At 39.8% G+C, this 17,850-nt stretch overlaps 3 protein-coding genes and 2 long non-coding RNA genes across 5 annotated transcripts; 2 read left to right on the plus strand and 3 right to left on the minus strand.

Moving 5' to 3' along the window:
- The first annotated feature begins 533 nt into the window (after positions 1–533).
- On the plus strand, positions 534–11,406 carry LOC103520068 (cas scaffolding protein family member 4). The gene is made up of 8 exons (XM_026831331.1): positions 534–540; positions 1,761–1,917; positions 6,859–6,918; positions 7,645–8,030; positions 8,626–8,911; positions 9,932–10,149; positions 10,438–10,457; positions 11,124–11,406. Exons 2-8 carry the CDS (start codon positions 1,800–1,802, stop codon positions 11,404–11,406), a joined length of 1,371 nt encoding a protein of 456 aa, XP_026687132.1. The 5' UTR covers positions 534–540; positions 1,761–1,799.
- LOC113471874 lies at positions 3,476–3,716 on the plus strand. The gene is made up of 2 exons (XR_003394407.1): positions 3,476–3,587; positions 3,669–3,716. It is a non-coding gene; the product is annotated as an uncharacterized LOC113471874 (long non-coding RNA).
- A 2,752-nt stretch (positions 11,407–14,158) lies between the features above and the next one.
- On the minus strand, positions 14,159–14,634 carry LOC113471873. Its single transcript, XR_003394406.1, has 2 exons — positions 14,561–14,634; positions 14,159–14,289 (listed from the first exon to the last, which is right to left on the minus strand). It is a non-coding gene; the product is annotated as an uncharacterized LOC113471873 (long non-coding RNA).
- Positions 14,635–14,910: 276 nt separating this feature from the next.
- LOC113471872 (dolichyl-diphosphooligosaccharide--protein glycosyltransferase subunit 1-like) lies at positions 14,911–15,628 on the minus strand (the record flags this gene model as incomplete). Its single annotated transcript, XM_026831330.1, has 2 exons — positions 14,911–14,948; positions 15,220–15,628. Coding segments are annotated over 2 exons (447 nt in total), but the record flags the coding sequence as incomplete, so codon positions are not given.
- A 2-nt stretch (positions 15,629–15,630) lies between these two features.
- LOC103520070 (dolichyl-diphosphooligosaccharide--protein glycosyltransferase subunit 1-like) lies at positions 15,631–17,423 on the minus strand (the record flags this gene model as incomplete). The annotated part of the gene is made up of 2 exons (XM_026831332.1): positions 17,027–17,423; positions 15,631–15,971 (listed from the first exon to the last, which is right to left on the minus strand). Coding segments are annotated over exons 1-2 (630 nt in total), but the record flags the coding sequence as incomplete, so codon positions are not given.
- Positions 17,424–17,850: the final 427 nt, after the last annotated feature.

The raw sequence follows: 17,850 nt of genomic DNA on the forward strand, positions 1-17,850 counted from the left end.
ACATGTACCTAGCATAAACCGCTACAATTACCAGGTATTTTCCATCTGCGGCGAATTTTTATGCCCAGGCGTTTTTATGCGGTTTTGGGAAAAGAAATCGGCGTGACCGGTAACTTTTGTTGGTATCAGACTGAGGGAGAGGATGGGGAGGAGGGGCAGACTGGTGACTTAAAAATTAATCGTTTTTTAAATATTTTTATATAACAAAGGAGTAAAGAGAGGGAGGGGGGTGGTAAGAAGAGGGGAGTAAAAGGAGCTTTTTTTTTTTTTTTTTTTTTTTTTTTTCACCAAAGTCTGAAAATGGTCTATTTTACATTGTCTTCCTCATTTACCCATTTTAAGACACCTAGGTAGGTATTATGATAATAATTATTTAGTATGTCATCCCTCATCTCAGATGGACGATGAGAGACATAATACCTATTTACTCGTACTTCCCATTTAGGTGCTGGGTCGATACAAGAACACCAGGATGGTACCCGTTGAAATATGTATTTTCAATCGAAAAACTAGTTCAAACCCTTTGGGAGAGGAAGACAGGTAATAAATCTTATATTATAAGAACAAGATCCATTCACTCATTCACATTTCACAGTTCACATTTCATAGTTCACACACTGATTACTCTATCTCGAGAACCACAACACCTAGAAAGCTGAAATTTGGTAGGAATATTCCTTTTATGGTCTAGGTGTGCAATAAGAAAGGATTTTGCGAAAATCTAAATCGATCCTGAGATATGATCCATTTTTGATCGCTAAAATCTTCATAAGAAATACACAGAGTGCAGAGACTGCGGGAGAGAAAACTTTTCCTCGCTCGCCTAATATTTGAGTTTCGTTTATGTTTTTAGTTCGATAACTATGCAGCTAATAGGGAGTGCGCAGCGCGAACATATTTTTTATTATTTTCCACAAGTTCGGCCATGCCTTTTCCACAAGTTTGGCCATGCCTTTTCCTGAACTAGCGCTTGATAACTATGCAGCTAATAGGGAGCGCGCAGCGCGAACATATTTTTTATTATTTTCCACAAGTTCGGCCATGCCTTTTCCACAAGTTTGGCCATGCCTTTTCCATAAGTCTGGCCATGCCTTGGGATGAACTAGTGGGATTCCGGAGCAAAGCAACGGAATTCAGCTAGTACAATATTAATTACATGGAATCACAATCAGTATAGTAGTTACTAATTTACCTTCAGGGAGTATTTGTAAGAGGAAAAACTCCAGGTTCTTCTCCATTACAAGCAAGTGGAAGACCACACCTACCAACCATGCCTCCCAAAGAACATAGTTTGTCCTGAGTGGTAAGCTTGATACAAATTGCATTCCTTCTCCTTCTTACTCTCTGGAGTGAGTTCACCATATCAAAACAGTTATAATGGGACAACTTTGGCCATGCCTCGGGATCAGCTAGTACAATATTAATTACATGGAATCACAATCAGTATAGTAGTTACTAATTTACCTTCAGGGAGTATTTGTAAGAGGAAAAACTCCAGGTTCTTCTCCATTACAAGCAAGTGGAAGACCACACCTACCAACCATGCCTCCCAAAGAACATAGTTTGTCCTGAGTGGTAAGCTTGATACAAATTGCATTCCTTCTCCTTCTTACTCTCTGGAGTGAGTTCACCATATCAAAACAGTTATAATGGGACAACTTGTTCTGAGCTGACAGTCCAAATAAATAAGCACTACTACTTACTGCCTTATATCTATTAGAATAGTATAATTAACCCTTCTTTGTTTTTTCTAATTTTAGGGAATATGCCCTGGGAACCGGTTAAAAATTGTAGCTGGCATGTATGCCAATGAATCAAATGAAGCTGTGAGCAATGATTTCAACACACTACAGAAACAAGGCAAGCGGAGGAGTTGGAACATACAACCGAACAAAGTGATGACACCACACAAAGTTGGTGATGTGTTTCTCTATGATGTCTCCGCCATGCAGAAGTATGATGTGCCACGGTCACAAAGTAAGACATTCACTGAATCTATTAGGACCAGGACTAGAGTTTCTCTCTTTGGTTATTTGGATGGGTCACCAAGTCACCATCTGTATTGACACCATGTTTTACTGACTATTTGAGGATGCACTCAGCCTTGTAAGGACAATGTGTGTGTCAGAAAGCAAGGCTTAAAATAGGAATTTTAATTGTGTTAAGCATAAATGCTTCTCACAAATGTTGTTCCCTGCGTAGTGCACTATGATAAATTTTATGGCTTGATTTAGACTTAAACCACCAACCTCCAAATCCAAAGTCCACCATGCTAACTACTACACTACTGAGGTTGGTTATTAATAGATCAGTTGCGCTTACTTGGGTGGTGTTTCAAAGTCATAGAGCAGGAAAAATGAGGACCAACGGAATTTTTCTTTTTCTTCTACGACTTTCTAGATCCCGAGATAAATCGATTTAAAAAATGCCGGTAAATCGTAAACTTTGACGTCACGGCATACGCTCCCGTAGGCGATGACGTCACATCAAATGTCGAAAGCAAAGCTCCCTTGCAGGCAACGTATTAATGTGTTTGTGCGCATACGTTTCTGTGCAGTTCTTTCTACTCCTCCGCTAGCGTGCTTGCATAGTGGCGCTACCTAGCGGACAAAAATAGCAACTGCGTTAAGTCTGACGTCACATAAATACATATTTTAATTTTAACCAGTTTTAACTCGGTGATAGTGTAGTGTCTGCATGTGTTTGTTACGCGACAGGTCGTGGGTTCGATTGAATAATAAAGTAATTGTATTTATCAATTGATTTTACAATAGATTAACTAAATACATATTTTAATTTTAACCAGTTTTAAATCGGTGATAGTGTAGTGTCTGCATGTGTTTGTTACGCGACAGGTCGTGGGTTCGATTCCCATCCGGAGCGGATTTTATCCTAAACAGATAAGATTCATTCTCGGAACGACTCAAGACCTATTCCCACTTGTCGTGAGTTTCATCCGATTTTTTCCCGAATGTCCTGTAGGCAACGCAATTTAGATGAGTGTTCCCACTTAATACATATTTTAATTTTAACCAGTTTTAACTCGGTGATAGTGTAGTGTCTGCATGTGTTTGTTACGCGACAGGTCGTGGGTTCGATTCCCATCCGGAGCGGATTTCATCCTAAACAGATAAGGTTCATTCTCGGAACGGCTCAAGACCTATTCCCACTTGTCGTGAGTTTCATCCGATTTTTTCCCGAATGTCCTGTAGGCAACGCAATTTAGATGAGTGTTCCCACTTTTTTTCCCGAATGACCACTGGGAACAGGCCTTTAATATTTCTGTGTTTATATTAAAGTTCTATTTCTATTCTATTCTGTATGGCAGGTACCACGGTTCACAAGACTCGTAAGGCAGCTCTCCAGTTCCCCAGTGTAACAGCTGTGTTCCCGAGTGACAACTGGGAACGGGCCTTTAATATTTCTGTATTTATATTAAAATTCTATTTCTATTCTATTCTGTATGGCAGGTACCACGGTTCACAAGACTCGTAAGGCAGCTCTCCAGTTCCCCAGTGTAACAGCTGTGCAGGAGATGGTGGATAGTGTGGTAGATATATCACATGTAGCCAGAGATCTTAAGATAGGTATTGTTATGTGTGCACAACAAGCTTAGGAGAAGGATAGTGTGGTAGATATATCACATGTAGCCAGAGATCTTAAGATAGGTATTGTTATGTGTGCACAACAAGCTTAGGAGAAACACCTTAGCCAGCCTAGCTAGCTTGGAGGGTAGCATGCCTGCAGCCAGCCTAGCTAGCTTGGAGGGTAGTATGCCTGCCTTGTAAAGGTCACGGGTTCTAATCCCGCCCGGAGCGAACTTTATCCTAGATAGATAAGGTTCGTTCTCGGAACGGCTCGCGTGGTAGATATATCACATGTAGCCAGAGATCTGAAGATAGGTGTTGTTATGTGTGCACAACAAGCTTAGGAGAAGGATAGTGTGGTAGATATATCACATGTAGCCAGAGATCTGAAGATAGGTGTTGTTATGTGTGCACAACAAGCTTAGGAGAAACACCTTAGCCAGCCTAGCTAGCTTGGAGGGTAGCATGCCTGCAGCCAGCCTAGCTAGCTTGGAGGGTAGTATGCCTGCCTTGTAAAGGTCACGGGTTCTAATCCCGCCCGGAGCGAACTTTATCCTAGATAGATAAGGTTCGTTCTCGGAACGGCTCGCTCTGCTATCCTGTCCCCCTCCTCCTTTTGATTTCGGGACGATGAGATCTCCATTGTTACAGTCTTACAGTTCCCTCTATCAAACTTCTCAAAGATATTGTAGATTTTATTGTTTATAGAAATATCTTCTGAAAAAAAAATATTATTTTGTTTTTCTTAATTTTTCATATTTTTTATTAGTTTTTTTTTTTTCTCTCATTTATCTATTCTATTTTTTACTTTATTTTATTAATGTATATAATCCGTTTAACACAAAATATTACATCTATCTTATTTTCTCTTCTATGTGCTATCCCGATGTAATTATTATACATCAATATATTTTCTCCATGTCATTTCCCCCCCTTTTTTCTTTCAATCTAGTCCAATTTTTCTCATATCTTCTGATAACGCTGGTAGGTTCCAACAGCTTATGTATTTCTTTACATAGTTTACAAATCTCTGAAAATAAATTACGGACGCATTCCTTACACACGTATCAAAATAGTGATGTTTTCTTGTTCACATAGTTCTTGGAGACTTTTCAGTTAATAGGTACAACTCTTCACTTTACATGTTTCAAAAGTATTCCGAAAGAAACATATGGATTAATATTTGATTAATTTAGTAAAACCTATTTATTTAGACCTTGGGGTATTCCAGACAACACATATTATTATTGCCAGCCTAGTTAGCTTGGTTGGTAGCGCGTCTGCTTTGTAAGCCCTAAGCCGCGGGTTCGATTCCCGCCCGGGGCGGATTTTATCCTGAACGGATAATGTTCGATCTACGAACGGCTGGCCTTCTCCTATTCCTTCTCTTTTCGATTTCGGGACGATAAGACCTTAGCAGTTACAAATCCCCCTGTCAAACATCTTGGAAAAAAACATTATTATTGTCTGCACGAAGAGTCAAATTTCAAAAAATACAAACAACAACAATCTGTATATACTATATATTAATAAAAGTGATATTGTTTCAATCAACATTTATTTTGTCAGTACAGTGATGAGATCCGTTACCAAGAAAAAATAGAAATCGTTACCAAGAAACGAATTTTTAACAAAACACGCCTACATAAACAGCTTGGACCACTTCTTGCCTTAGAAAGTTTAGTACAAAAGGAAAAAATTAATAACTACCCTTTGCACCCCCCGACCGACATGCGGATTAGGAGAGCTTAAATTTATTTAGGCGGGGACTTAGTATAAATGTCAAAATCGAAGGAAAAGGAAAATTATATTTGTTTAGGTCCACCGAGAGGGAGAGTTGCCAAAAAAAAAGGTTTTTTTGCTACTCCTCCTTTTCTTGCCTCCTCTTCATTCTTTCCTCTTGCCTCCTCCTCTTCCTTCTTCTCATCCTCCTCATCCTTCTTCTCCACCTTTTCCTTCGTCTTTATTTCGTCTCCCTTTCCTGCCTCATCCTTCTTCTTCTTCTTCTCCTCCTTCCTCTGCTTCTATCCTTTCTATTTTGAATGTGAACTTTTAGAAAATAGAAAAAAAGATAGGGGTGAATGAAAGAAAAATGTTAGATGATAAATAGGAAGGAAAAGGAGAGGCAGAAGAGAAGCAGAAAAAGGAGAAAGAGAAAAGGGAAGAAGCGTTGAAATGTGTTTAGAAGAGAAGACGAAGGACCACGAGAAGAAAAATCTGGTGTGAACATCACACGACTTTCCTTATCCTATTGAATGGTGCTTATTTGGGTGTTCTGTTGTAACATTTACAATATCTCTAACCGTTTAGTCGATATAGCTGAAAACCGCCAAAAAGCGGTCGAAACCCGCCAAAAAGCGGTCAAAATACCGCCAACCGCAGCACCCATTTTAACCAAACGTTTTGGGTTGCATCCTTGTCACATTTTTGAACTACATACCAAATTTCAAGTCTCTAGCTTGTACCGTTCCCGAGATATTGTTAAATTACACCGAAAACCGCCAAAAAGCGGTAAAATGCCGCCAACCGTTGCACCGATCTTAACCAAAAGTTTTGTGTCGCATCCTTGTCACATTTTACAGCTGTATACCAAATTTCAAGTCTAGCTCTTACCGTTCTCGAGATATTTTGTTTACAGACAGACACACACACACGGACCAATGGCTGAAACTTTGGATTTAGGCTCTAGGGACCTGGGTTTTGTTGATCGAGTGTTTGAAGTGAATGGTTGTCTCTATTTTCGTGAATAATACGTTGTTTTATTTTAATATTCAATTTTAAATTAATTTTCAATTTTTTCTCATTTTTCCTTGTGTGTGTATCACAAAGTTTAGGGTACCTGCTGCCTATACCTAAACAAGCTAATACAGTGACAGGCTTAGTTGCTGGTCTTAGAATAGTATAGGTAATCAACCCTTCTTTGTTTTTTCTAATTTTAGGGAATATGCCCTGGGAACCGGTTAAAAATTGTGGCCTATTAGAATAGTATAGGTAATCAACCCTTCTTTGTTTTTTCTAATTTTAGGGAATATGCCCTGGGAACCGGTTAAAAATTGTGGCTGGCATGTATGCCAATGAATCAAATGAAGCTGTGAGCAATGATTTCAACACACTACAGAAACAAGGCAAGCGGAGGAGTTGGAACATACAACCAAACAAAGTGATGACACCACACAAAGTTGGTGATGTGTTTCTCTATGATGTCTCCGCCATGCAGAAGTATGATGTGCCACGGTCACAAAGAACAAAGTGATGACACCACACAAAGTTGGTGATGTGTTTCTCTATGATGTCTCTGCCATGCAGAAGTATGATGTGCCACGGTCACAAAGTAAGACATTCACTGAATCTATTAGGACCAGGACTAGAGTTTCTCTCTTTGGTTATTTGGATGGGTCACCAAGTCACCATCTGCATTGACACCATGTTTTACTGACTATTTGAGGATGCACTCAGCCTTGTAAGGACAATGTGTGTGTCAAAAAGCAAGGCTTAAAATAGGAATTTTAATTGTGTTCAGCATAAATGCTTGTCACAAATGTTGTTTCCTGCGTAGTGCACTATGATAAATTTTATGGCTTGATTTAGACTTAAACCACCAACCTCCAAATCCAAAGTCCACCATGCTAACTACTGAGGATGCACTCAGCCTTGTAAGGACAATGTGTGTGTCAGAAAGCAAGGCTTAAAATAGGAATTTTAATTGTGTTCAGCATAAATGCTTGTCACAAATGTTGTTCCCTGCGTAGTGCACTATGATAAATTTTATGGGTTGATTTAGACTTAAACCACCAACCTCCAAATCCAAAGTCCACCATGCTAACTACTACACTACTGAGGTTGGTTATTAATTACAACCTTAGTATTTAAAGGACTGCCTCACAATGAAAAAAAAAAAACTTGACACTCTCAAGAATTGATTTATAATTTCACTCCTGTCTTCTACTTTCAGACTGGACCACTCCCCATTCCTCTTCAGTAGTGGAAAGCTCCTACGATGTCCCCTTGACACTCTCAAGATTTGATTTATAATTTCACTCCTGTCTTCTACTTTCAGACTGGACCACTCCCCATTCCTCTTCAGTAGTGGAAAGCTCCTACGATGTCCCTCCTCATCCAATACCCGTACAACTGGACTATGCCAACCTTCCTTCACACACAGCAAACACTTCATTCCCTCACAACTCTTCATTCCTGGACACATATGATGTACCACAGACCCGTCCTGTCACTAGTGGCGATGCATATGATATACCAAGACCTCTACTAGACACTTCCACTAGTAGACATCAGAGCCAGGGTCGGCTATCACCCAGTAGTTCTATCAGTTCATTAACCACTAATAGTGATTCTGTATCATCTAGTTCTGCATCTAATAGATCCAGCAGCTTCATGTCAGAATATGATGTACCACGCTCCTCCAGTAAGGTGCTTATGTCACAGGTAATTATATTAAACTACCTGTTTACCCTAAGATTCGTATAACCTTTATAAAGCTGTTTGCCTCTTCACCTAAGCCTCAGAGTGGGATTTTTGTGTATGGAGTTAGGCTGGATTGTTTACCCTAAGCTTTGCTACACAGAAAATATTTTCTGGAATCAAATTGGTTCCTTCCCATACACCCGCTGGGTAGCGTGAGTAAAACTCTTTCCGTGTATATTCTATGGTCAAATTTATTTTCCATTTGTGACATTGTTAAACACAAACAGGCATTAAAAGTAAAAAAAAAAATCCTACTTTCTTTACAATTAAGACTGGGTTACATTACCTAAATCAAGCCGTAGAAAAATAATATGTTAACTGATTCTCCTCTACAGAGTTTCCCCACACACGTCTTAGTGTATCAACCGCTGGATAGCGTGAGTAAAACTATTTCCGTGTATATTCTATGATCAATTTTTTTTCCATTTGTGACTTTGTTAAACACAAACAGGCATTAAAAGTAAAAAAAATCCTACTTTCTTTGCACTTAAGACTGGGTTACATTACCTAAATCAAGCCGTAGAAAAATAATATGTTAACTGATTCTCCTCTACAGAGTTTCCCCACACACGTCTCCTCCCCCCGTCCCCCCCATCATCAGGACTCCCTCCCTGTAGACCTACAGGATGCCCGGGACCACTTGCAACGCGCCGAGACTGAAGTGGTCTCCTCCATTAACAAACTGATCAGCTTCGCCTCACCCGAGTGGAGAAATCGAGACAGTCTCGAGCCGAGACTCGGGGATATTAGGAACGCGACGAGACAGCTGCAAGTCTCGCTCCATGAGTTCACCATATTCACACAGCGGTGTCTGGGAAACGCTATGAAGTGTGAAGATAAGAGTGAGTATCACACTTAGTCAGCTTTCATGGTGTATCGGTCACTGCGCTCGCCTTGCACGCGGGAGACCCGAGTTCAATTCCCGGCAGGGTCAAAGTTTATCAGTTCTGTGCTTGAGTTCTGGTGCACTCAGCCTCATGAGGATAATGTAGTTGCTACTTTAATTTACTAGCAATCAGTGGCGGCATTAAGTACCAGTGTAAAAAAATCGATGAAAAATGGGGATCGATTGCAAAGGACGTACTTTCACGAAAGGTATGAAAAGGCTCTGCTTTACACATAATTCACGATTTAATCGATTTTTGATTGTATTGAGGAATGAGCTGTAATGATTCTCTCTTATTCTCCTCAGGTCTCTACGCCAAGTTGAACACCCTGGTCAATTGTCTACTCGACTCAGATCGGATTATAGTCAGCTTTCATGGTGTATCGGTCACTGCGCTCGCCTTGCACGCGGGAGACCCGAGTTCAATTCCCGGCAGGGTCAAAGTTTATCAGTTCTGTGCTTGAGTTCTGGTGCACTCAGCCTCATGAGGATAATGTGGTTGTTACTTTAATTTACTGGCGATCAGTGGCGGCATTAAGTACCAGTGTAAAAAAAATCGATGAAAAATGGGGATCAATTGCAAAGGACGTACTTTCACGAAAGGTATGAAAAGGCTCTGCTTTACACATAATTCACCTAAGTCAGCTTTCATGGTGTATCGGTCACTGCACTCGCCTTGCACGCGGGAGACCCGAGTTCAATTCCCGGCAGGGTCAAAGTTTTTATCAGTTCTGTGCTTGAGTTCTGGTGCACTCAGCCTCATGAGGATAATGTAGTTGCTACTTTAATTTAGTAGCGATCAGTGGCGGTATTAAGTACCAGTGTAAAAAAAAATCGATGAAAAATGGGGATCAATTGCAAAGGACGTACTTTCACGAAAGGTATGAAAAGGCTCTGCTTTACACATAATTCACGATTTAATCGATTTTTGATTGTATTGAGGAATGCTGTAATGATTCTCTCTTATTCTCCTCAGGTCTCTACGCTAAGTTGAACACCCTGGTCAATTGTCTACTCGACTCAGATCGGATTATTCACGAAGCTTGCCGATCTCTGTCGGATCAGGGCTGGGATATAAATCGTCTGGTCCGTAATCCCGGCGAAAAGGTACAACCCGATTCTCTCGATCAGTTGATTGTTATCTGCATCAAGTCACTTCTGGATCATGTCAAACATATTTCTACCTTTATACAAGTGAGTCAGTTAACTTTTGTTAGATAGAGGTTCAACATCACTGTATAACAGCAGCACGCGATTGCCATCCGGATTCTAACCACGCACAACGTTGCTTAACTTCAGTTATCTATTGGAAACGTGTATTCAACGTGCTATCGCCGGCGCCGTTGGCTTTGTTAAATAATTAATTTAATAACACATTATATTGTCGTGTCCAGAATTAATTACTAAAGTACATATATACGATGTTTCGGTACGAGAACTCTCTAGTAATGTAAAATTCCATTCTTCTTTATTCTCATGCAGGGTAACTCCCCTCTCCTATTCAAACGCCCGATTATATTGTCGTGTCCAGAATTAATTACTAAAGTACATATATACGATATTTCGGTACGAGACCTCTCTAATAATGTAAAATTCCATTCTTCTTTATTCTCATGCAGGGTAACTCCCCTCTCCTATTCAAACGCCCGTAGTAGCGGCTCCTTGCCCAAGTAACTCTTGCTGAATTCATACTCGATCTCAATATCTTCAATATGATTCTCTACGAGGTTGTGCGCGCGCAGCGTAATCATAGGGCGACCTGCGGTGTCCAGGTATGTAGAGTGCGTGCCGTCAGATTGTGATGACACTGGGTATGGCGTGTGTATTTGACGCACCAGAGAATGTTCAGGGAGGATAATGTTGACTTTGGCGTTACGAGGTTGTGCGCGCGCAGCGTAATCATAGGGCGACCTGCGGTGTCCAGGTATGTAGAGTGCGTGCCAGTAGCGGCTCCTTGCCCAAGTAACTCTTGCTGAATTCATACTCGATCTCGATATCTTCAATATGATTCTCTACAAGGTTGTGCGCGCGCAGCGTAATCATAGGGCGACCTGCGGTGTCCAGGTATGTAGAGTGCGTACCGTCAGATTGTGATGACACTGGGTATGGCGTGTGTATTTGACGCACCAGAGAATGTTCAGGGAGGATAATGTTGACTTTGGCGTTACCAAACGCCCGGCCACTGCCTCTGACTTGGAACCCCCGAATACTTCCGATCTCGGTTCGGGTTCACTCGGTTTCACTTCGGATGATTACGTGAAGGCCGAACACCCTGGTGCGACAGTGGCGCTCCTGACGGGAGAAGAAGGAACTTATGAGATGTTGACTAATAGGGACGATGTACCTGCCATGGACAGGTTCAACTTGGGTGGAGAGGATGGGGGTGGACAGAGGACTGAGGGCTCGGGGGGATATGCTGATAAACAGGTTAGTATTACCACCGTGGATTGAAATCAACCAACTTTTCCATTTATTGAGTATTAGTAACGCGACGAATTTTATTTTAGTTTGATTGTTTCATAGTTAGCTTGAAATTTAGCACGTCTGCTTTGTAATGCTGGGTACACTACACACGAATCCCGTGTTCCAAATTCACATTCATGTAAAGTGAAATCACTTCGTTTTTCAACACGTTCGCTGCGCTGCTCATTTCGACTTCTCGCCACTCTTGGTCAAGGTGAAGTCAAGTCGTACGCAAATCATCACAGTTAAGAAAATAGGGACGATGTACCTGCCATGGACAGGTTCAACTTGGGTGGAGAGGATGAGGGTGGACAGAGGATCCAGGGCTCGGGGGGATATGCTGATAAACAGGTTAGTTTTACCACCGTGGATTGAAATCAACCAACTTTTCCATTTATTGAGTATTAGTAACGCGACGAATATTAGTATTTTAGTTTGATTGTTTCATAGTTAGCTTGAAATTTAGCACGTCTGCTTTGTAATGCTGGGTACACTACACACGAATCCCGTGTTCACTCGGCAACACGGGTAATGGACATTAAAATAAATTTTCAATCTATCTATATTTAAGTACCTACTTGAAAATAATAATGATAATAAAAAGCGAGCAGATACAAAACTACAATTAGTAACGCGACGAATTTTATTTTAGTTTGATTGTTTCACCATAATTCACCCAGCCTAGTTAGCTTGAAATTTAGCACGTCTGCTTTGTAATGCTGGGTACACACGCGAATCCCGTGTTTCACTCGGCAACTCGGGTAATGGAAATTAAAATAAATTTTCAATCTATCTATATTTAAGTACCTACTTGAAAATAATAATGATAATAAAAAGCGAGCAGATACAAAACAAAACACCAAACAGAAATCAGAAATATGTCAAATGTACGGTTTTTCCCCCCTCGTTGTAGGTTGTATCTTCAAAATGAGGAAGTAATGGAGCGAACTCTGGATTGGCGAGCGAACCCCGACACTTAGCGCTGAGTTGGCGTTACGTACAACCATATCGTCGTAGATGTGATCCACAAAGCGAATCTTGAGAACATATTGACTGCCTGTATGGGAGAGAGAAGGTAATAAACATTATAAAATATGCAAAACAACATATATTATACAGTCCTGCTCAAAATCACACAAGTAATTGTACTGTTTCATGTGTATGGAGAGATACCTTCACACAAAATTACTTGAATATGTAATAATAGGAACTATGGACAAAAATAGAATACATTTAAAGTTATGATAACAACCCCTGCTCACAAGTTAGAGAAATCCACAACATCACATAATTGTACTGTTTCATGTGTATGCTAAGGAGAGATACCTTCACACAAAATTACTTCAATATGTTATAATAGGAACTATGGACAAAAATAGAATACATTTAAAGTTATGATAACAACCCCTGCTCACAAGTTAGAGAAATCCACAACATCACACAATTGTACTGTTTCATGTGTATGCTAAGGAGAGATACCTTCACACAAAATTACTTCAATCTTATATTATAAGAACAAGATCCATTCACATTTCACAGTTCACACACTGATCGCTCTATCTCGAGAACCACAACACCTAGAAAGCTGAAATTTGGTAGGGATATTCCTTTTATGGTCTAGTGTGCAATAAGAAAGGATTTTGCGAAAATCTAAATCGATCCTGAGATAATAATATGCTCAATTTTTGATCGCTAAAATCACCATAAGAAATACACAGAGTGCAGAGACTGCGGGAGAGAAAACTTTTCCTCGCTCGCCTAGTCCCCTCTTATTATGGGTTGCAAGGAAATGAAAAGGCTGACTATCTTGCCAAAAAAGTTACTAAAATCAAAAGCATAACAACTCCCAAACCCACCTTTGGATCAGCTAAAAGACTCATAAAATCCCACGTCAACAAAGAACATACTAAGTTTATTTGTTCTGAGAGTGAAGGAAAAAAGTGGCGTTCTCTAGTCAATTATTGTGGGTTGCAAGGAAATGAAAAGGCTGACTATCTTGCCAAAAAAGGTATTAAAATCAAAAGCATAACAACTCCCAAACCCACCTTTGAATCAGCTAAAAGACTCAGAAAATCCCACGTCAACAAAGAACATACTAAGTTTATTTGTTCTGAGAGTGAAGGAAAAAAGTGGCGTTCTCTAGTCAATAATCCAGACTAGGAACTATGGAAAAAAATAGAATACATTTAAAGTTATGATAACAACCCCTGCTCACAAGTTAGAGAAATCCACAACATCACAAGACAGCTAGTGAACATGAAGAAAACTGTGGCTTTACAATGGGTCCCCTCTCATTGTGGGTTGCAAGGAAATGAAAAGGCTGACTATCTTGCCAAAAAAGGTACTAAAATCAAAAGCATAACAACTCCCAAACCCACCTTTGAATCAGCTAGAAGACTCATAAAATCCCACGTCAACAAAGAACATACTAAGTTTATTTGTTCTGAGAGTGAAGGAAAAAAGTGGCGTTCTCTAGTCAATAATCCAGACTCTGTTCCTACTCACAGGGCACGACTGTTTGGCTGAACACCTCCACAAAATCAAAATTAAAGACTCTCCTAACTGTCCTCTCTGCTTCTTAAATACTCCTATGAATCAGACCCATCTAAATTCCTATCCAGCCTTGGAAGCCAGCAATGATATTGTAGAAAGGTATTGGGACGCGCATAGTAAAATGTCCTAATGGTCAAAATTCCAGACATTTGTAAACAACAACATAATAATTACCAGAGTTGAACAGGTACTCGTAGGAGGGAATGTTGTATCCCAGAATGTAAATGGTTTTCCAACCTCCAAACAGAGGGAATCTTGGACGCAGGTCAACTTCCACAGCATCGGACAGAACTCGGTAGTGAGAGGTGGAGATGTTACCTGCAACACAGTAGAATATTTATTGTGTGGAATGAGTTATAAGTTGTACTCTAGAATTTCCTTTACTTTGTCTGTTTAAAGTCTAAGGATTCCATTTCCTTCAATTTTACCATTACTCTGGAACTCATTGTTCAATTTTTCACAAGGAAATATTTCTCTCAAACAGTTTATCCAATTATATTCTGGGCCTCATATGGGCCTTCTTTCTGATTGGGTTCTTCTACAGTTCACTATATTACTAGGATGTTTTATGAAGAAAAACATCACCTACCTATTTCATCTCTGTAGTAAACATCACTGGCTGCGGCTGGTAGGATGGTTTTGAAAGATTTCACACCCTAGAATTTCCTTTACTTTGTCTGTCTAAAGTCTAAGGATTCCATTTCCTTTAATTTTACCATTACTCTGGAACTCATTGTTCAATTTTTCACAAGGAAATATAATTTCTCTCAAACAGTTTATCCAATTGTATTCTGGGCCTCATATGGGCCTTCTTTCTGATTGGGTTCTTCTACAGTTACTATATTACTAGGATGTTCTATGAAGAAAAACATCACCTACCTATTTCATCTCTGTAGTAAACATCACTGGCTGCGGCTGGTAGGATGGTTTTGAAAGATTTCACACGAGAACTCGGTAGTGAGAGGTGGAGATGTTACCTGCAACACAGTAGAATATTTATTGTGTGGAATGAGCTATAAGTTGTACCCTAGAATTTCCTTTACTTTGTCTGTCTAAAGTCTAAGGATTCCATTTCCTCTAATTTTACCATTACTCTGGAACTCATTGTTCAATTTTTCACAAGGAAATATTTCTCTCAAACAGTTTATCCAATTATATTCTGGGCCTCATATGGGCCTTCTTTCTGATTGGGTTCTTCTACAGTTCACTATATTACTAGGATGTTCTATGAAGAAAAACATCACCTACCTATTTCATCTCTGTAGTAAACATCACTGGCTGTGGCTGGTAGGATGGTTTTGAAAGATTTCACACTCGACAGACCACTTGATGATTCTCGTTGGTATTCATAGCGAGAGAATGACCCCTTCAACTTGGCTCCAGCATGAACAATCTCAATTTTCTCTTCAATTGCAATATTCCCCCAGTGAGACACTTCAATTGACCGCTCCAGATTTTCAACAACCAAGAACGGAGAATTGTTTTCATAATGCACAGACAATTTATTGAATGACAGAGGAGCAATATTCTTGTAAGGTCCGTACACAATACTGGTGTCAATTTGAGAGGTGGGATTTAATTTTGAGAAACTTTCAACCTTCTTGGTACCAACTTGAATAGTAGTTTTCTGAGATGTGGTTTTGTAGAGGGAGTAGACATATTGGTTGCCAATGACAATTTATTGAATGACAGAGGAGCAATATTCTTGTAAGGTCCATACACAATACTGGTGTCAATTTGAGAGGTGGGATTTAATTTGGAGAAACTTTCAACCTTCTTGGTACCAACTTGAATAGTAGTTTTCTGAGATGTGGTTTTGTAGAGGGAGTAGACATATTGGTTGCCAAAGTATTGAACAAGTTGCTTTTCTTTCTGTGTGATTTGTTCTGGATATGGAATAAGAACTCCGGTAAGAGCAACTTCTATGTCAACATTGAGAGTACTCTTGGGTTTCAATGGTTCCTTGAGAACAATCTTCCACGCTGGGGTCTTTTCAGCACCTGAAACAAATCAATTTTTTTACTTAATAATTTATGCAACTGTACTTCATATTACACTTTTTTTATGTAATTACTTTACAATTTTAAGCAACTGCATTTCATATTATGTAAGTAACAAAGGTAAGGTAATTATTAGAAGCCAGGACAATAACAAACAAAGCTCCTTTTTAGTCCGTCCTTCCTTTATTATTACATTATTACAATAGTAATAAAAAGGTATAGGGGACGGACTATTGTATTCGCTTTGGTGTTTGTCAGTCGGTCGGTCAGTCTGTCTGTCTGTCCCCATAGAAGGACTTATCCAAACCTAGTTGACCTACATATCAAATTAAAGGTCTTTTTACCAGGAACACAAAAATGGTGGTGCACATTTTGTTCAAAAAACCATAAAGCCAAAAAAACTGGTTTTTTTCACATTTTCTTACACAAATGAGCTCTGATCTTGAAATTTGTCGTGACGACCTATGAACTCAAAGCAAGAAAGTTTTAGATAACACTTCACTCGATCATTTAAGACAGGTTTTAGTGTCACCTATGTTAAGCTACGCCGAGCAAGGCCAATAAATCGATGGGTGACTTAAAGTTAATTGAGTAATTGTGGGATTTTTTTTCACATTTTCTCACACAAATGAGCTCTGATCTTGAAATTTGTCACGACAACCTATGAACTCAAAGCGAGAAAGTTTTAGATAACACTTCAGTCATTAATTTAAGACCGGTTTTATATTAAGCTACACCAGGGAAGGCCAATAAATGGATGGGTGACTTAAACATTATATTGGGAATAAAGGGAGGACGGGCTCTAGTCTTGGTTTTCAATCATTACATGAAAGAAAAAAATCACTTCTCATTTGTGTAACCTTCTTATTTTGGCAAATTTTAGTGGTCAAGGCTTCTGACCTAGTACCCCTTAATTTCATGAAACTCGTCAAACGTGTTTATAACATAAGTAAAGGAAATTTCCTCCTTAAAATTTGGGCCTAGAAGGCTGTTAGAGATCCAGCAGGAGCCCTTTTAGTGAGATCTACAGTTTAATGAGCCACTAGCATACTTACCTGAGAGAACAACTCTCTCCGCTACCAATGTTGACTTCAAAAGTTCTCCACCTTCGGCGCTGAAATAAGAGACGGACTTCTGGGTCTCTGCTTCCAGAACAAAATCAAACGAGTCGACATTTTTGGAGCCGGTGTTTTCCAGCACTAGTTTGTAGTTGATCTTGGTGATCTGAGTTGAGATGTCAATCACTCGGTCTACATTTTTGAAGACAATATCTTGGTTGACGGCACTGTACGATGAAGATATGCACACACTTATCAGAAATAGAAGAATAACGGTGGATTTCATTGTAATTTCTATAAAACTTCCTTCCTTTCTTCGTTTGAGCTTTCGGCAAACTCTACGGAAAATCAACGTAAGCTCTCCACGTCATGTAGGAGAAGAGGGCGAAAATGAAATCTGTTTACAACAACTTTGGAGTGATGTGAAGACAGCACATATCGTTTGAGGAATCGAGCAACTTTTTTCGAGGTGAGATCACTGGCCCGGCCCACTTCGACTCGACAGATGACCGTGGGATTTTCTATTTTTCCAATTTCTATAAAACTTCCTTCCTTTCTTCGTTTGAGCTTTCGGCAAACTCTACGGCTACGGAAAATCAACGTAAGCGTAAGCTTAAGCTCTCCACGTCATGTACGAGAAGAGGGCGAAAATGAAATCTGTTTACATTTACAAGAACTTTGGAGTGATGTGAAGACAGCACATATCGTCTGAGGAATCGAGCAACTTTTTTCGAGGTGAGATCACTGGCCCGGCCCACTTCGACTCGACAGATGACCGTGGGATTTTCTATTTTTCCCTTTTTTCTTTCTCAATTAAACTG

Source organism: Diaphorina citri, unplaced genomic scaffold (assembly GCF_000475195.1).
Source record: "Diaphorina citri unplaced genomic scaffold, Diaci psyllid genome assembly version 1.1 scaffold3184, whole genome shotgun sequence".
NCBI lineage: Eukaryota > Metazoa > Arthropoda > Insecta > Hemiptera > Psyllidae > Diaphorina > Diaphorina citri.